The 18,177-nt window shown below is 42.4% G+C and overlaps 1 protein-coding gene across 6 annotated transcripts in view; it reads left to right on the forward strand.

Moving 5' to 3' along the window:
- Window positions 1-3,095: 3,095 nt before the first annotated feature.
- Window positions 3,096-18,177, forward strand: part of farp2 (FERM, RhoGEF and pleckstrin domain protein 2) — a 42,232-nt gene continuing 27,150 nt past the window's right edge. For all 6 annotated transcript variants that reach the window (XM_061683330.1, XM_061683332.1, XM_061683331.1 and 3 more), the window contains exons 1-5: window positions 3,096-3,184; window positions 4,675-4,913; window positions 17,508-17,612; window positions 17,880-17,922; window positions 18,000-18,078. In XM_061683330.1, coding sequence (XP_061539314.1) covers window positions 4,698-4,913; window positions 17,508-17,612; window positions 17,880-17,922; window positions 18,000-18,078 — 443 coding nt within the window. In that variant the 5' untranslated portion in view covers window positions 3,096-3,184; window positions 4,675-4,697. The remainder of the gene's footprint in view (window positions 3,185-4,674; window positions 4,914-17,507; window positions 17,613-17,879; window positions 17,923-17,999; window positions 18,079-18,177) is intronic.

Here is an 18,177-nt window from a genome sequence, read left to right on the forward strand (position 1 = left end):
GTATGTCGTGATTAGGGAGTAGGGAATGAGTTATTGATTCCCAACACAGCCGGCAGCACTGCAACATGGATGACATTATCGCTCTCTCTATTCATCAATCAATAGTATCTGGACAAAAGTCATGAGACACAGACACCAATCAATCACACAATCAATCGGAGCCATTAGTTGTCTTATCTTAATTCGAGACAATTGTGTGTTTCCCACTTTAATGGGAACAGTTAGGGGAGGGCCCTTTTCTGTTTCCAGCTCACAAAGGCAGGTCCATAAAAAGCCAAGCTTGGATGAATGTGGGACAGAAGAACAACTTTGCGGGCAAATGCAGACGGTGGGCGACATCGCAAACTGACTGAACCGCAGTAAGTGTCATTTCATGTTCTATGGTTATCATTTCCTCACAGATGGATTTAAATACTCACCAAAGTTGAATACTTTTTTTTTTGTTTACCTTAAAATATAATATAGAATTGAGTTAATTATCAAACATTAAATATACAGTACTTGCTATATAAATAATATGCAAGTATAAAAAGTTTAAACTACATATGGTAATTTTTAAAGTAATTTTTTTTTAATGTAAATATTACTCGGATAACTTCCACTGCTTTTTTATTTGTACATTTAAATACAACTAAAATATGTTTTTTTTTTTTTACTTATTATTATGTAATTTCTTCCCAGCTATTTGTATTTTTAAGTGGATTACAAATAAGGTAAATGTTTAATTTACAAAAAGGAAATGATTAATAATCATTTTCAAGGACATTCAGGCATATGCAGGATGCACATTTAATAACAACAAATACAGTTATTTCTATTGTAGACAATATATTTATTGAACTACTACTATCTTTATATTGTGATGCATGCTGTTAACCTTGTAAAGTAAGTTATTTCATATTTTATTATGGGTTTTCTTTGTTTTACACCTATTTTACAGGTATGTGCCAAAAAATGTTTGAAGATTGAGGGAAAGTCCATTTATTTCAATTATTTGTTTCGGAAAGTGAAATGTTATATTACTTCACCACACAAAGTGAAATATTTCAAGCCTTTATTTTTTCAATTATAATGATGATGGCAGAAAGAAAATAATCATCCCTCTCTGGCCCCATCTAATGCCGCTAGTTAAATTTAAATTCTTATTTTAAAACTGGGCGGCACGGTGGACGACTGGTTAGAGCGTCAGCCTCACAGTTCTGAGGACCCGGGTTCAATCCCTGGCCTCGCCTGTGTGGAGTTTGCATGTTCTCCCCGTGCCTGCGTGGGTTTTCTCCGGGCACTCCGGTTTCCTCCCAGATCCCAAAAACATGCATTAATTGGAGACTCTAAATTGCCCGTAGGTTTGACTGTGAGTGTGAATGGTTGTTTGTTTGTATGTGCCCTGCGATTGGCTGGCAACCAGTTCAGGGTGTACCCCGCTTCCTGCCCGATGATAGCTGTGCTGGCCCATCAAGTACTGTTATTCCATGGCTATTAAACCAGGTATTGGTAGTTTTGGCTTTGTGGGTAGGTGCCAAATCCTGTTGGAAAATAAAATCACTGTCTCCAAAAAGCTCGTCGGCAGCGGGAAGCATGAAGTGCTCTAAAATTTCCTGGCACACAGCTGCGTTGACTGTGGACTTGATAAACTACAACGGACCAACACCACCAAATGACATGGTTCCCCAAACCATTACTGACTTTAAGCAGCTTGACTTTTGTGTTTCTCCAGTTTTCCTTCAGACTCTGGGACCTTGATTTCCAAATGAAATGCAAAATTTACTTTCATCTGAAAAGAGGACTTGGGACCACTCGGCAACAAACCAGTTCTTTTTCTCCTTATCCCAGCACAGGATAATTGTTAACACAGGATAAAAGTTTTTGGTTCAGGAGTGGCTTGACACATGGAATTCTCCAGCTGTAGCCCATGTCATGCAGACGTCTGTATGTAGTGGTTCTTGATGCACTGACACCAGTCTCGGTGTGTCCCCCCCCCCCCCATTGCTTGACAATCCTCTCAAGGCTGCGGTCATTCCTGTCACTTGTGCCCCTTTTCTGGCCGCATTTCCCTCTTCCTCTTAACACTTTGATACAGCGCTCTGTGAGCATCCAACTTCTTTTGCAATTTCCTTTTGAGACCTTTTCTCCTTATGGAGGGTGTCAATGATTATTTTCTGCACAACTGTCCAGTCAGTAGTCTTCCCCATGATTCTGAAGCCTACTAAACCTGAGTGAGACCATTAATTAGCTGACAAGATTGGGACACAGGGAGCCTACAATTCAAATTTTGTGAAATACTGGATTTATTTTTTGTCTTTCTGCCATAATCATCAAAAGTGAAGCAAAACAAGGCTTGAAATATTTCACTAATATAACATACAAGTTTCACTTTTTGAAACAAATTATTGAAATAAATGGATTTTCCCTCGATATTAAATTTTTTTAGGCACATACCTGTACTTACAGCTATTTTTATTTTTATGCGAATTACAAATAAAGTAGATTTTGTTTAATGAATAAACATTTCAATGGCGAAATAATGCATTTTAACGACAAATTCAGGTACAGTATTTTATTCTCACAAAGGAATTACGATGCGCGTGCACAAGGGGGCGCTGCTTGCCACATATACCATTTCTTCGCCTTTTGGCTCACGTTCAGGTTTTTGAAGTATCTACAACGAGAACTAAATGGACTCTTGACTTCGCTGCAGATTTGTATACATGACGAAAATAGTCGTTAACCAAACACATAATCTCTTCGGAGAAAAATCTCTACACTTGCCGTAAAACCTGTTGCAGGGCACTGCGAACTTTAACCTAGTTCAAGACACGCTGCGGGGGGCAAGATTAACGATTAATGACACGTTTTACGGTAGTTTGGACCGGTCAAAATTGAGGGTGAAAAATGATTTTTTTCAGAAATGACCGACATTATTTGGATGCACGTTAATCCGTCCTGTCCATCGCGGCTAATTTGAGTCGAGGATGACGAGAGAAGGAGGTGATCAAAAATTTGGCTAGCAATGCAGAAGCCACATTTCAGCCAATCAAAGGCCGAGATGGCGCGCCGCAGCCAATCGGAAAGCGGCTTCGAGTGCACACTTAGTTGGACGGCAGGCCTGGGGCCATGGACGGGACGAGTTGTGCCCTCGTTAAAATCTCAAATTTTTAGCAGTTTACTTTCGACACCAGCCCATACGGTAAGTGTCTTTTTCAGAAAAACAAACAATTCTCATTTTTCATGCGCTGCGCTACGTTTACGTCTTCGTCGTTAATCGCCAAGTTAGCTAAAAACTCGCAGTGCTCGAGCTCACGTTCTGGAGCCGGAAAAAAAACCAAAAAAACAAACAACAACAACGCCACGTTAAACTTTTTTTTTTTTTTTTTCGTGTTTGAATATGACATTGAACTCGTTTATATCAAAATGATCATTGGAGTTGCAACGCGGTGCTTTTAAAATCCAACATTTGTGTATTTTTAACCTTCAGGTGGACATTCACCTTTTAATTATGTTCGCTTTCTTAAACTTGTGGAGTTTCAATCAAAATACGCAACTTTTAGAAAATAGTGTCGTGTGAGTTGTGTTGGGCTATTTAAACTCACCTGTTGTATGCTTGTAAACGTTTAAAAAGCATGTGATTTACAATGGGGATTTAATTCATTGTGAGTGTAAGTAACTGAAAGATTGATGACATTGACAGACACTGAATACTAACCACGTCATATAAAAACACACAAGTGAGCCTTGGCTTTTCTTGGCGGTTTTAAGACTTAGCCCTGACACAAATAACAAGAATTATATTTATATTTGCCTATTAATAGTTAAAACACCAAATATACCCCACGCTATGATCGGAAAATACTTAATATCCTTTCAAACTCATTTTACAACATTACCCTTAAAAATAAATGGTAAAACATTTTTAAAATGGTAAATAAATGCACTGGCGTGTATGTTCGCAACATGTAAAAGTACCAACTACTACTTTTATATGTGCCGTTTTATTGCATTTTTGAATCCGTGATCCATAAATACACTTTTTTTTTTTAAATGTACAGACCTGTACAGACAATCCTTACTGATTAGCCATTCAGAAACTCACCTACTTGCAAATTTTTCTGTCGACTGAAAAATGCAAATGAGTAACAACTTGACATTACTGACATTTTAACAGACACTTAAGAGAGACATTTAAGCAGCCTCACCAGCGAGCTATCTAAACTAAAGATGTTTTTCAGAGTGTAGGCATAGCTAGTTAGCAAACTGCACGTCGCAATTGTGCCGGATAACCGCTGATGTGAACGCAGGCGCTCAAGTTCTTGTATAGTGGGGGTAGGGGTGACTCATGCCGGTCGGTCTCCAAAGTACATCACGCGGCACCTAACCACGGTAACCAAAAAATTAGATGGTTGATGGAAAACAAAGCTACAGCTCCACAATTCAGTACTACATAGTTCCCAGTCTGTGTACATTTTCAGAAATTATCTTCAAACATACATAATGTGTTTAGAAACAAATCTCTGAATTCACTTTGCAGGGTCTTTAATAAATAAACATTTAGGATCCATTAACATTTAATGAACAATCAAACTCAATGGCTCGGCTGGTCCATGCGTCTCTTGGTCGACATCCAGCTCTGTCACAGTCTTTCTCATGTGGATGCACTTGTTTTCCCTTCTTTTCTTCAAGGAGCCGCCCGCTTGGGCGCCGTCATGGGGGAAGTCGAGGGATCCTACAGAGTCCTGCAGACCCCGGCCACAAGACTGGGAGCCCAATTCAATGCGGGCATCAGCACATTGGAGCCCGGCCAGAGCCTCAGCACCAACGTGGTGGTGGTCGGCGGCACCCCCGCCCCCACGGGTCCTGGTCGGGGGTTGCAGGTCCGCGTGCAGGGACTGGACGAGTCCCAGGAGTTCTTCGATTTAGACGTGAGTGTTTCTTTCGCCTTCCTCGCACGCTGGGATAAGTTTGCTGTTAGTTAGCCGTGCACAGCAGGGCCACGTTTGACCCGGTCTTCGTGTTGGTGACAGCTGCAACGTGGCTTTGGCGCGGAAATCCCTTCCCCTCAGTCTTATGCCATCTTATTTACAAACTTCATACTGCTGAATTTGGAGGGATTGTCCTTTAAATTTGAGATTTTGTCTTTGTCTTTACTGAGGACATCAGCTTTTTTGATTGGGTAATAATTGGGTGCATTGTTTGTTACCTCAATCTCATGGTGATTAAAGCAGTATCTGTAAAACCAAATAGATTTTTGCTGTGTAATGATTAGCTCTCACGTAATCAACGCTGAGTCATGTTTATACCACAATGTCCACTCACCTTTGAGACACATGTCGCTAGGGCTGGGGGATATGACCTTAAAATAAAATCAATGTTGTCGTTTTTATTTTTGACAAAAATCAGCTTTCCAATTTTAATAGATTTTCCCCCTTGCCTCCTTTCACTTCTAAAAACAATAACTGACATTTACATTATTCAAATGCAATTTGGATTTTCTCCTGATACCTTACGAGCGTTTTATAGGCCTTGCATCAATTTCCACAGCAATACAAATCTATTTCTTTACACGTAATGCGTCTTACGCATTTTGATGCGTATGACGTTTGGCGGTCTCTGCAGTTAAAACTTTATGTTGCAGTTGTTTGGTTTTACAGGGTTAGCAAATGCACAATCGAACGATAGGCAGTCTTGCTAGTCGGCCTGGTTCTATTTTTGCCTGAATGGCGCTTGATGGCTTTTTGGTTTGAATTCTCTAATAAAACACATTGTAAACCAGCAAATATTCTGTCAAACCTTACCGAAGTTCAACAAAATGTACTGTTTGTCAGCAACATCTGCCTCACATTTCTAGGGTTCAGAATACGGGCTATGGCCTTCATGTGTGGAGATTGCATGTTCTCTCTCCCCTGTGCTGTAGTGGATTTTCTCCAGGTACTCCGATTTCCTCCCACTTTTCAAAAACATGCGTGTTAGGTTAATCAAAGACTAAATTGTCCATAGGTGTGAATGTAAGTGTGAATGCTTGTTTCTCTATGTTTCCCCTGGATTGATCGATTCACTCTCGGCCCCTTTCATACTAGACCAGTAACACGAGGAATAAGCCTGCTCTGATGGGAAGCCTGCAAGGGGATGTTGTCAATTAATTAGTAATTTAATTATGACTGTGATTGCTGTGTTGCCGTGTTAAACTTCTCACCCCGTTCCCAGTTTTCCAGCATTCCCTTTCACACAACCTCTGTTATAGCTTTGATAGTACCTCAGAAGATGAGACATTTGCGGATTTGACCTTTGTGACTCCCAGACCTCATTCCCTGTCTGTCCCTTTCACACAGACCAGCAACATGCGGGCTAAGCCTGTTTTGACAGGTAGCATGAAAGGGGCTATTTTTTATTTTTATTTTTTTCCCAGGTAGGGGTATCCCAGTCACATTTTTTTGTGGCCAGAGTCGAGTTATTTAATTCGCCCGATTTGGTATTTCAGCAATGCATTAAGAAGAATATATACGAGTGCATTTAATTTCTTCCATAGTTAACAATACATTTACATGCAGCTGCTTTGCAGATTTCGTTGAGTTTGTGGTATCTTTCAGCTTGCCCTAACTGACCCCCCCCCCCCCCCCCCCCCCCCCTTTTGGCCATTAACACAAGCTTTAGGTACAAAGCTGCTGCCCACTAGAGGGCACTGTGCCTGAAGACAGGAGAGCCGTATCTGTTAAACAATTAACCTTCGTTCCATCGCTGATACGATCTCGGAAGCTGTGAGAATGTTGCTCTTTAACTCAATAATAATGTGACTGCAGGATGCCTTTTTGCTGCGTGAAAGCGCCCACAGTTGCCCTTTGCTGGGTTCTGTGTGAAAGACACGGGTGGACAAATGCTGGATCTTCTACTATGACTGGAATGAACATTTCGCAGGATCTGTATGTGAAAGAGGATATTTATTCTGATGAAAATCACTTGAGAAGGAAGTCGCCAATGATGTGCTTTCCTGTTGGCCCGCTGTCGGTCCGCCAACTTGCTGCAGTAGTCATTCACATAGGAAGCAATAAGGAAGCCAATAGAAATGAGCCTCTTTCCTGTCTTTGTAAGTCAGGCTGGTGTTAAATAACCGGCGTGAAAGAAGCATTCAAGACTCACTGATGATGTTGTGTAATTAAATACTGCGCCCTAATAAATCCTCATGTAGCCTCAGCAGTAAGGATTCTGCGGTGCACTGCTGAGACGGACATTTTATAATCTAAGGCGCCATATGTTGTCTCAAACCCCTTAACTAATACAGTCAAGTTTAATTTGTATGTAAGTGAGTCCATGCAGAGTTGAATGGGGAAAGAAATATAAGACTTGATGGATTTAAAGTGACTCCAACTTGACCTGCAGGTTCTGAGCATATTTTTACAAATATATATTTTCCCTATTCCCTGGTAAGAAAACATCTGTCATATACACAAAAAAAGATTTGCCGTCTCGAGCGCATTTCGGCCAATCAGGAGGGTGTGAAAGCATCAGCTGACTTGCACAAAATCGCTGTGAATAAGGCGATAACATTGTTCAACAAATACACAAGATTACATGTTCAACATGTTTCAAAGACAAATCACCTTTTAAACTGCCCTCCCGACAAACCGCGCATCAGAGGTGTAATGGTAGAGCCGGCATTTATTCGCCTGTGCCTTTTATACAGCTGAATATTTTCCACAGATGTTGTGGCTTAAGGCATTCTGATAATTAGCTGTGCAGCGATGTCAGTGACAATTACCTTCGACACGAAAGGGGGTGTAGGCAGAGACTTGGGTGTTAAACTTCATATTTTGGTGTCCTGCTGTCCTATTAGGCCCGGTAAACACACTTGGGCTTTTTTTCCCCTTATTTTTGCCCTAGCCCGACCAAGGACGTCAAACGCCAGACTATTTTATAAGATTGTCCTTAGGGGTCGAGGTTTCTTCAGAGTGCATTTGTCACGATTATAGGGTCCGAAACAGGTCGGGTCCAACAATCTTAAATGTTGAACGCGTTCGATATTTTCTTGCATGGGGAATACTGACATCTCCCAGAGCCATGACGATGTGAGTTGTGACGTAGAACATAAAGTAGCCAATCAAGAAGCGCCCTGACTCAGGAACAAGTAACATTAGCGCATACCCGGAAGTGTCAGCTCTTCTTTGTTTTTGTGAGATCATGTGTTATCACGCGAGATTTCTGCCTTGGAGGACTTGTTTTGAGATCGGTGGTGCTACAGAAATGTAACTGCGTTATGTGTTGAAATTATCAGAGCACACCACACACAATACCACTAAAACTGTTGAATGAATGTTTTTTTTTTTTTTAAATCTTCATGTGTGGAGTCTGTCACAGATAAAAAAAAAAAAATAAAAAAAAACATCTTTTAAGATTAAAAAAAACCCTCATGTGTGTACCAGGCCTGACACACTGGTGGCGTTCCAAATCCAATATTAAGTGGGAAAACGGCAAATTGTCAGGTTTACCAGAACCCCGGCCTCAGTATTTTAAGCACAGGACAGCGAGCCGGGGAAAAGTCTGTTTGGATGGCAAGTGGGAACAGAGAAGTGGCAGTAAAACAGGCCAAACTCACCCAAGTGTGAAAGCGCTTTCTGCTTTCACGCAGGTGTTGCGGAACAAATGAGTTTGGGGGTTCTGCAATTTCAGCGTTACTGCCTGTTTCTTTCTCTCCACTGGTACGCTTAGCATAATTCAGGAGAACTAGCACCAGCTACAGTTCTGCTCACAAAAACTCGTCACATAAGACGGAGTTGGAGGAGCAATTCTCTGTTTGAATACTGTATTGTTACAGCTGCAATGGCCAGTGTGTGAACAAATTGGCTATAATATTCTGGCTTAGTCTTTTCACACCACCTTTGCGACAAATTGCTGTAACGATAAAGCATGCATTTATTCGGTCGTGCCTTTCAGACAGGACTCGATAGACAGTGACATCGCCGTTTTCCGTATCGTGCTTTCGCGCAGATATTGTGGGACAGCAACAATTGCGTTCAACACAAAGTGGTGCGGGCTTTGAGTCTCGGGTATTTAATGTCACACTCTGGTCATGGCCTCCCGCTAACCCCGTACACACTGATACCTTACACATAGCAAGCAGGGAAAGGGCCGAGAAAGTAGAATATGTGTGTCTGTGATCCTGTCTAGTAGGCTGTAGTCTGCCAAGAAAAAAAGATGGTTTCTGAGTGCTTCTCTTCATTCAGTGTGGGGCGTTGTGGGCCGGTCTTGTCTCTTTCGTATAACAGCACTGTGGAGCTAATAACGTTGTTTCTATGTATGCTTGACTTCGAGCAGAATTTGTTCCAAATGTTAATTTCTTGATCTGAGGACAGCTACAGTCTTTTTTTATTTATTTATTTCTTTTTATTCCAGGATTGTGCCCTTTTCCTGTACACCGTGTACAAGAATAGACACCAAATTGCAGTGGTGAAAGTTTGAAATGGTTGTGGCCTTTCAAGCGACTGCCCTCCCTCGCACATTTCATCGTACTCTGGCTTGCAGTCCGTGTGAACCGATGCGCTTGGCGCACTAAAAGCAGTACGGCTTTGCCTGGTGTGTGAAGGCTGACAGTCGAGCAATTGCGTCGTCGTCGTTGAACTTTCCCAAAAACTGGGAAGTGGGAAATATTAGACCTGAGACTGGGAAAAAATGGAATAGAATGCTGCTTGAAATTGATGTACCCTGATTATAATTACTTCCAAAGACAATCTATATTACGGAATGTCTTTAAATATTGTCCTAGGGTGTGTATTTACCTAACGGTAGATTGTGGGAGGCCCTTGTTGGAATGAACAAATTATTTTAACAAAACAAAAATAATTATTACGGATGAATGCAGCGAAACTTATCACCTAACTTCATTTCTAATACAGCGGGGCCTTGAGATATGAGTGACCCGATTTAAGTTTTTTGAGATACGAGCTGTCGTTCGGCTGCCACTCCCAGTTGAAGTTTACAGTCAAACTAAACATAAAACTAAGAGAATTACAAGTTGTGTATTTCAAACGTCACATAGACTGCCGAGACTGATTAGTCGCGGAGACTCCGGGACCTGGAACACCAAAATATGGCTTAGACTCTCACCAGGAAAATGCCTCAGACGTCTCCAGCCAAGCTGGCAACTAATTCACGTGGACGGAACTGATATAGGCCTATTATCGTCTGTGAAAAACGACGACTATTATTGCAGCTTATAGAGTCATAGCGACTCTTCTTTGTTTGTGTATGTATGACTGTATTATACTGTCCCAGGTGGTCAAGGTGGACACACAAGAAGGAGCAGCGCTATGAATTGAAATGAAGCATTAAATCATGATGCACAAACTGTTCTCAACATTCTAATTATTACTTGGCCCGAACCGATAGAGATTTTTTGAGGCCGAGGCTGATTCTGATATTTGGCAGAATAAAATACTGATAACCGATTAATCAGCCAATTAATATAATTTACAGGCAGGGCATTTGACCGTTTTACAATACTTTGTCCTTTTATATTGGTTTGAATTTAAGAACAATCAGTGAAAAGGTTTATTTTTTTTTTTTTTTCCTGATACTTAGCGATTTGTTTTATTTTTTTGGGCAATTAGAAAAGGCCGATTACTCGGTCTAATCCCAGTCATTACTATTTTTATTCAATCATTCATTTTCCATGCCGCTTATCCTCATCAGGGTTGCGGGCGTGCTGGACCCTATCCTAGCTGACCCTGGGCGCGAGGCGGGGTAAACCCTGAACTGGTCACCAGCCAATCGCAGTTTCACATATAAAGAAACAACCATTCACACTCACATTCACACCTACGGACAATTTAGAGTCCTCAGTTAACCTACCATTCATATTTTGTGGATGTGGGAGGAAACCGGAGTACATGGAGAAAACCCACGCAGGCACAGGGAGAACATGCAAACTCTACACAGGCGAGGCCGGATTTGAACCCGGGTCCTCAGAACTGTGAGGCAGATGTGCTAAACAGTCGTCCACCATTCCGCTAGTTTTTATAATTGACAATTTTATAGTGGTATTTTCCTTATTAAAAAAGAACATTACAAACATGTTAGAAACAGATTAATGGAATTTTCCATTCATGTGACTGTAGAAAGATGATTTGAGATGGAGTGTTTTGAGTTACAAGCGTGGTCATGGAACAAATGAAACTCTTATCTGAATCTGAAGGCACCACCGTCCTGGACTGCGCCAAAAAAAGAAAAAAGAAAAGTTTAAGCCACTGTACCATTTGAACATTTAATTTAGTGGTTCCTTCGCATATCACTAGAGGAAGCGTGTTGTGATTAAGAATCACTGGCATCCAGCGTCGTACTAGTTCTTTCATCGTTTACTTTTTTCTTTTTTTGAGAAGACATTTGCTTGCGTGGTGGTTCTTGCCCTGAGGCCCCTCCCGCCACTGGCGCAGGAGAAAGCCGGGCCTTGTGGTCACCGAAACACAGGCTCCTTTGATGCGACGCGTAGTCTTGCCCCTCCGCCCGGTCGTCACTCGCATGCGGAGCCTCGCCGCGTACAGACGGCGCTGCATTCATTAGATGTGGACGGGCTCTGCTTTGAGGCAAACAAGCACATAAATAGCTAGGTTGACAACCACAAGGGTTGCACAAGGAAGAGGAGGAGGGAGTGCAAGGTTTGAGCTGGTCGGCGGGGGGGGAGGGGGACGGAAGCGAAGTTTGGGTCAGGCATTTTAACTGCAGGGAGAGAGCGCATTCCGGCTATGTCGTGGATGATGGAACTGGTTTAACGTTATAATATATGCAACTGATGGTTTTAATGTCAATAGCAGACTAAGAAACAGTGCAGGATTATTTGTATAGTACCAGATTTTTTTTTAAACTCAATTCGATGTCTCTGTTGGTTGAGTTAAATTGTGTTGTTGCTTGCACACAAATTGAAGTTTTGTGCAGGTTTTTTTGAGCCTGCCTTTTTTTCCTACTATTTTTGTCTGGTATTTGTATATTTTTATTTAAATATTTTTGTCCAATGTTTTATTTTCTAACACTTTATCTTTTCAGATCTAACGTAATTTCTGATACAGTGGTGCTTTGAGACAAGATATGAAGCCTCGTTTGTACGGATTTTCGTTTATTTGAATCAGGAATGATTTGAAATACGCTTTGTTTGAGTTACGAGCGGGGTCATGGAACAAATAACTCGTATTTCAAAGCACATCTATTTTTTTTCCATTTACCCATTTTACCTTATTCTATTTTTTCATGTTATTATTTTGCTATTTTTCCAGTTGTTTTCTCACATTTTTGTATTTTCCCTAACTATATTTTTTTCTGTTTTTATTTTGTATTGTATTTTGTATCTTTTTTTAATGTATTTGAGTTTTGCTAACTAATTATATAGTTGTCTTTTTTTGCTAACATTTTCCATTTTTTCCATTTGTATTTTTGTCTTATTAGTATATATATTTTTTTCCTAATATGATTCTTATTTGTTTGTTTGTGTTGTTTCGCATCTCATGGCTTGGTGTTTTAATGACTATTTTCTATATATTAGTCATTATTGCTTTGACTCTCATTAAATTGTGCAAACGATGTAGAAGATGGACCTCTAAGGTTGGAGCTAGTCCATGTTGCGCAGGTGCACTGAGTAGACTAGCATCTTGCCCAGTGGGTTGTTGTCTTCAATCCAGGGTGGACCTTCCAACTTCTAGATGTGGCGTCTCCCGTCCGAACATCTGTTTTGTCCTAATCCGTAGCCGCCGCTTTCTCTGAACTTGATTGTGTGACCCGGTAACGCGCTTTAGCGCTCGACCTCTGAGCCATGCCGCTTGCCGACACGGCATTGCGCCGCGGATTTGCTTAAAATTCCAAATGGCAGATGTGCTTTTTAGGTCGTAGACCACACACTCATTTGCATTTCAACTTGGAGTGATTATGTGCTTTGTACATTTTACACAGAACCCAGTAAGATAGGGATATTACCTCAACTGTTTTCATGCAGCAACATCATGTCAGGGCAGAAGGAGTGAGTTTTGAACCCCCATTCTGTGTCAATGCCTTTCACATAGCCTCTGTTCTGCTTTGACAGGTAGTTAAGTCCATCTTTTTTCACTTCAGGCAGCTGGCAAAAGGGGGAAACCTTTTCTTTAACAGCAGCACTTTGAGACGGTAATCCATACTTTCACCACATTTGCTGAATTACTCGAATACACTTCACTTTGGAGTCAGCCAGTCCGCCCTCAAATGTCTCAAGTTGGTCCAAAATGCTTTTGCTCCCCTCTTGACTGGAACACATAAGAGGGAGAAAATAGCTCCTATTCTGGCTTCCCTCCACTGGCTGCATTTGCACTTTAGAGTTCATTTTCTGATTTCGGATTCTGTTTTGTTTTCGAATCTCGGCATGATCTCTCGTGTCTCACCTCTCTGAGCTGCTCCATCCCTACACTCATGCCTGCTGCCTCAGGTCAGCTGACCAGCTGCTCCTGGAAGTACCGAAGTCTAAGCGGAAGCTCAGAGGAAATAGGGGCTTTACTATTGCTGGTCCCATGGAATGACCTCCTAGTGCATATTAGTAGACAAGCCCCTTTGATCTCCATTTATAGTACCCATCCTAAAACCCATGTTTATAGTTTAGTTTAGTGTCATATTTATTTTTATTGTTTTTGACTTTGTTTTAAAGTTATGTTCAATTGTCCTGTGTTTTATGTTCTTTTTTTAATTAACGTACAGCATTTTCTTTCAGCTGCGGTTATTTTTAAGTTCTCAAAACAAAATTTAATTGAGTAGAATTTGATACTACCTTGGAGGCCAGGAAATATGTGGGTGAACACCCCATTCCCATGCCAATACAGTAGTCCTTCGTTTATCACAAGGGTTACGTTCGAGAACCCCCCGCAATAGACAAAAATCTGCAAAGTAACGACCATATCTATTTTCCATCCATCCATCCATTGTCTTACGCTTTTCCGAGGTCAGGTCGGGGTGCAGCAGCCTCAGCAGGGAAGCCCAGACTTCCCTCTCCCCAGCCACTTCCTCAAGCTCTTCTGAGGGGATCCCGAGGCGTTCCCAGGCAAGCCGACAGACATAGTTTCTCCAGCGTATCCTGCGTCGTCCCCGGGGTCTCCTCCCGGTGGGACGTGCCCGGAACACCTCACCAGGGAGGCGTCCAGGAGGCATCCTAAACAGATGCCCGACCCACCTCATCTGGCTCCGCTCAATGCGGAGGAGCAGCGGCTCTACTCTGAGCCCCTCCCGGATGACTGAGCTTCTCACCTTATCTTTAAGGGAGAGCCCGGACATCCTGCGGAGGGAACTCATTTCGGCCGCTTGTATCCGGGATCTCGTTCTTTCGGTCACGACCCACAGGCAAAAAAAGCAAAGATGCAATACTGAGGACACCAAACCGGACCCCCTCTACGCCTAGAAAAGCCGCATTCCGCTTGGCCAGCCGGTACCCATCAGCTGCCTCAGGAGTACCACAGTCCAAAAAGGCCTGATAGAACTCATTCTTCAGCTTGACGGCATCCCTCACCGCTGGTGTCCACCAACGGGTTTGGGGATTGCCGCCATGACAGGCACCGACTACCTTACGGCCACAGCTCCGGTCGGCCGCGGCGGCAATGGAGGCGCGGAACATGGTCCGTTCGGAGTCGATATCCCCCGCCTCCCCCAGGACGTGGGTGAAGTTCTGCCGGAGGTGGGAGTTGAAACTCCTTCTGACAGGGGATTCCGCCAGATGTTCCCAGCAGACCCTCAAAATACGTTTGGGCCTGCCATGTCAGACCGGCATCTTCCCCCACCATCAGAGCCAACTCACCACCAGCTGGTGATCAGTTGACAGCTTCGCCCCTCTCTTCACCCGAGTGTCCAAGACATGCGGCCATAAGTCCGATGACACGACTACAAAGTCGATCATCGAACGGCGACCTAGGGTGTCCTGGTGCCAAGTGCACGTGTGGACACCCTTATGCTTGAACACGGTGTTTGTTATGGACAATCCGTGGTGAGCACAGAAGTCCAATAACAGAACACCACTCGGGTTCTGATCGGGGGGGGGGGCCGTTCCTACCAATCACGCCCTTCCAGGTCTCACTTTCGTGAGACCTGGAAGGGCGTTTAGGTTTATACAAAATATGATGTAAAAAATATTTATTTGCACTTAAAACACACTTAAAATGTATACATTTAATCCATCCAGTCTCTGTACCGCTTATCCTGGTTAGGGTTTCGGGTGTCCTGGAGCCTATCCCAGGTGACTCTGAGCAAAAGGCGGGGTACACCCTGAACTGGTCACCAGCCAATCGAAGAGCACATGGAAACACACAACTAGTCACACTCACATTCACACCTACGGGCAATTTAGAGTCTTCAATTAACCTACCATGCATGTTTTTAGGATGTGGGAAGAAACCGGAGTACCCGGAGAAAACCCACGCAGGCACGGGGAGAACATGCCAACTCCACACAGGCGAGGCCAGATTTGAACCCGGGTTCTCAGAACTGTGAGGCAGATGTGCTAAACAGTCGCCCACCGTGCCGCTACTGTTTTTATAATTTACAATATTATAGTGAGATTTTCCTTATTAAAAAACGCACATTACAAACATGTTAGTTTTTTGCCAGAACAGATTAATGGCATTTCCATTCATTTGAATGTAGAAAGATGATTTGAGACATGAGTGTTTTGAGTTACAAGCGTGGTCATGCAACAAATTAAACTCTTATCTGAACCTGAAGGCATCACTGTCCTGGACTGTGCCAAAAAAAAAAAAAAAGTTTAAGCCACTCTACCATTATCTACCATTTGAACATTTAATTTAGTGGTTCTTTCGCATATCACTAGAGGAACCGTGTTGTGATTAAGACTCACTGGCATCCGGCGTCGTACTAGTTCTTTCATCGTTTTTTTTTCTTGTTTTTTTACATTTTTTTTTTTCCCCCAGAAGACATTTGCTTGCGTGGTGTTTCTTGCCCTGGAAAGTGCACCGGCGGCTGTGTCTATCCTTGCCCAGCTAATACAGGAAAAATCCACTGTGCAAAATTAGATGTGTTCAAGTTAAACAGTCTGCAAAAAGTGAACTGTACCTTTCACACGGGACAGCACCCTGGGAATAAACTGCTTTGGCGGACAATGTGAAAGGGGCTAACTCAATTTCCGCGTCAAACGTCATCCTCCTATCCTGGCGAGGCGGAATACGCTTACACATCAGCAGTGCCTGGAAATTCTTGGGTCGGCTTTGTGCACCCATTCCATGTCTGTACTTTACACACAGAATACATCTTTGTGTTCATAAGAGAACAGGTCAGACATTGGTGGATTACATGACATCGTCTCTCAGTGAACCTTGCAGAATGTTGTAACGTGAGACAGAATACCTCCGAATGTTCCTCCGGTTTACAGCACGTCTGGATTGTGAGTTGAGTAGTCAAAGGCGATCCGTGGAAAATATTTAATAGCATATTTTATTCTCTGTTTTGGGACTGACTAAAATGAGACACTGAGGACTTATGGAACAATGAATTTTAAAACACTTAACTGTTGTCAGATGTAATCATTAGTAGTCTTTTTTACGTGCACTACTTTTACCATTGTGGCCCAGTTCTTTTTAAAAACCCCTCCTTAAAAAAAAATAAAAAATACTATCTTGCATTACAACCAGATGTCTAAGGCTATAATTTCGTCTGCTACATCTCCAAACCTCAAGTGACGTGTGTGCTGAGTACGTAGTAATTAGTTAGTTGGCCCAGTGAAAATAAACCCAGAAAAAGCAAGCCAGGAGCCACACTTGGGCACGTTTCCTGCTTGCGTTGATGGGAACGTGTGGTCGTTTGTCGTTATTTACTTGCTTGTCTAAGTCAGGGGAAATAAAGTGATGGGAACAGACACATGCAACATTTAAAAATGCAGATGGAATTTATTTTCTTCTCAGGATATATTATGGAAAATTGACTGTTTACTAGCTGCTTTACTAACAGTTGGGTCTCTGTAATGCCTGCCCGCCCATCAAGTGTGAAATTACACAACCAAGTAAATGAATGACCAAAAAACATGTCTGTGAGTGAGCCGTTCAGATTTTTGATTATGCCAAGTGCCCGATATTTCACGCAATCCTGCTACCACACACTTTCTGTGCTCATGACTTGGAAGCTAGGCTTGGCAAAGATTCAGAGCCACTTTCAACTTTCAGACCTCCACCAAGGTTTGGCACCAAATTATACACCCACTGACACGCTCACGAGTGTGTGTTCTCTCAGAGTCTACATTGACTTCATTACAGGAGTGTTCCAGATTATGTGGCATATTTTGCACCCCCCCCCCCCCCCCCACCACACACATACACGCACACACCCGAGTCACCTGACATGTTCAAATGAGTTTAGGTCTGATGTACGCCAATTAGAAACTCTGGATGTGTGCTCCTTACTCAAACTCCTCTTCGTCTATTTATCAGACATCTTGAAGGTTTATTTTATTGTGCTGTTGACAAGGGGATGAAATTATTAAGTATTAATACTAGGTTTTTTTTTTTCCTTTTCTGTGCTTCTTTCAGCCAAGAGCTTTTGGGCAGGACCTTCTCTCTGAGGTGTTTCTGCGAGGGAACCTCATCGAGAACGATTACTTTGGGCTGGAGTTTCAGAACATTCAGATGAACTGGGTGTGTAGATCTGTCAACACACACACATGCGTGCACACACACTGTGAACAAACTGTCAAAGGCAAACGGCGTCTCCAAGGCTTAGAAGTTGGCAGTTTGGTGTTGACGAGAAGAAGAAATGTGACGCATTTATGCTGCAAAAAGCACATGGTTTCAAATGGCAAGCCAAAGGTCTTGGTGGGATGTGTCCCAATACTTATGTCTGAATAATTGTATAACCCAGGCTGGTGTCATCTAAAAGTCAACTTTCTGTTTGTGTCAATTCAGCTTTGGCTGGAGCCTACGAAACTGATCGTGAAACAAGTACGAAGTAAGTTTGAATAACATTAATATCAATTTAATAACAGCAGCGATGCAGTGTAATCTAATGTTTTGTTTGTTTTTCAGGACCGGCAAATTCTCTGTTTAGACTGGCTGTGAAATTCTTCCCGCCAGACCCTGGTCAGCTGCAGGAGGAGTTCACCAGGTCCTACATTACAAACTCACAAATCACAACAATGACCAAGTCAAATTTTGACTTGACTTAGCATTGTACACACAATCTGATGCTGCTTATTATGACACT

Source organism: Phycodurus eques, chromosome 8 (assembly GCF_024500275.1).
Source record: "Phycodurus eques isolate BA_2022a chromosome 8, UOR_Pequ_1.1, whole genome shotgun sequence".
In the NCBI taxonomy this organism is placed as follows: Eukaryota; Metazoa; Chordata; class Actinopteri; order Syngnathiformes; family Syngnathidae; genus Phycodurus; species Phycodurus eques.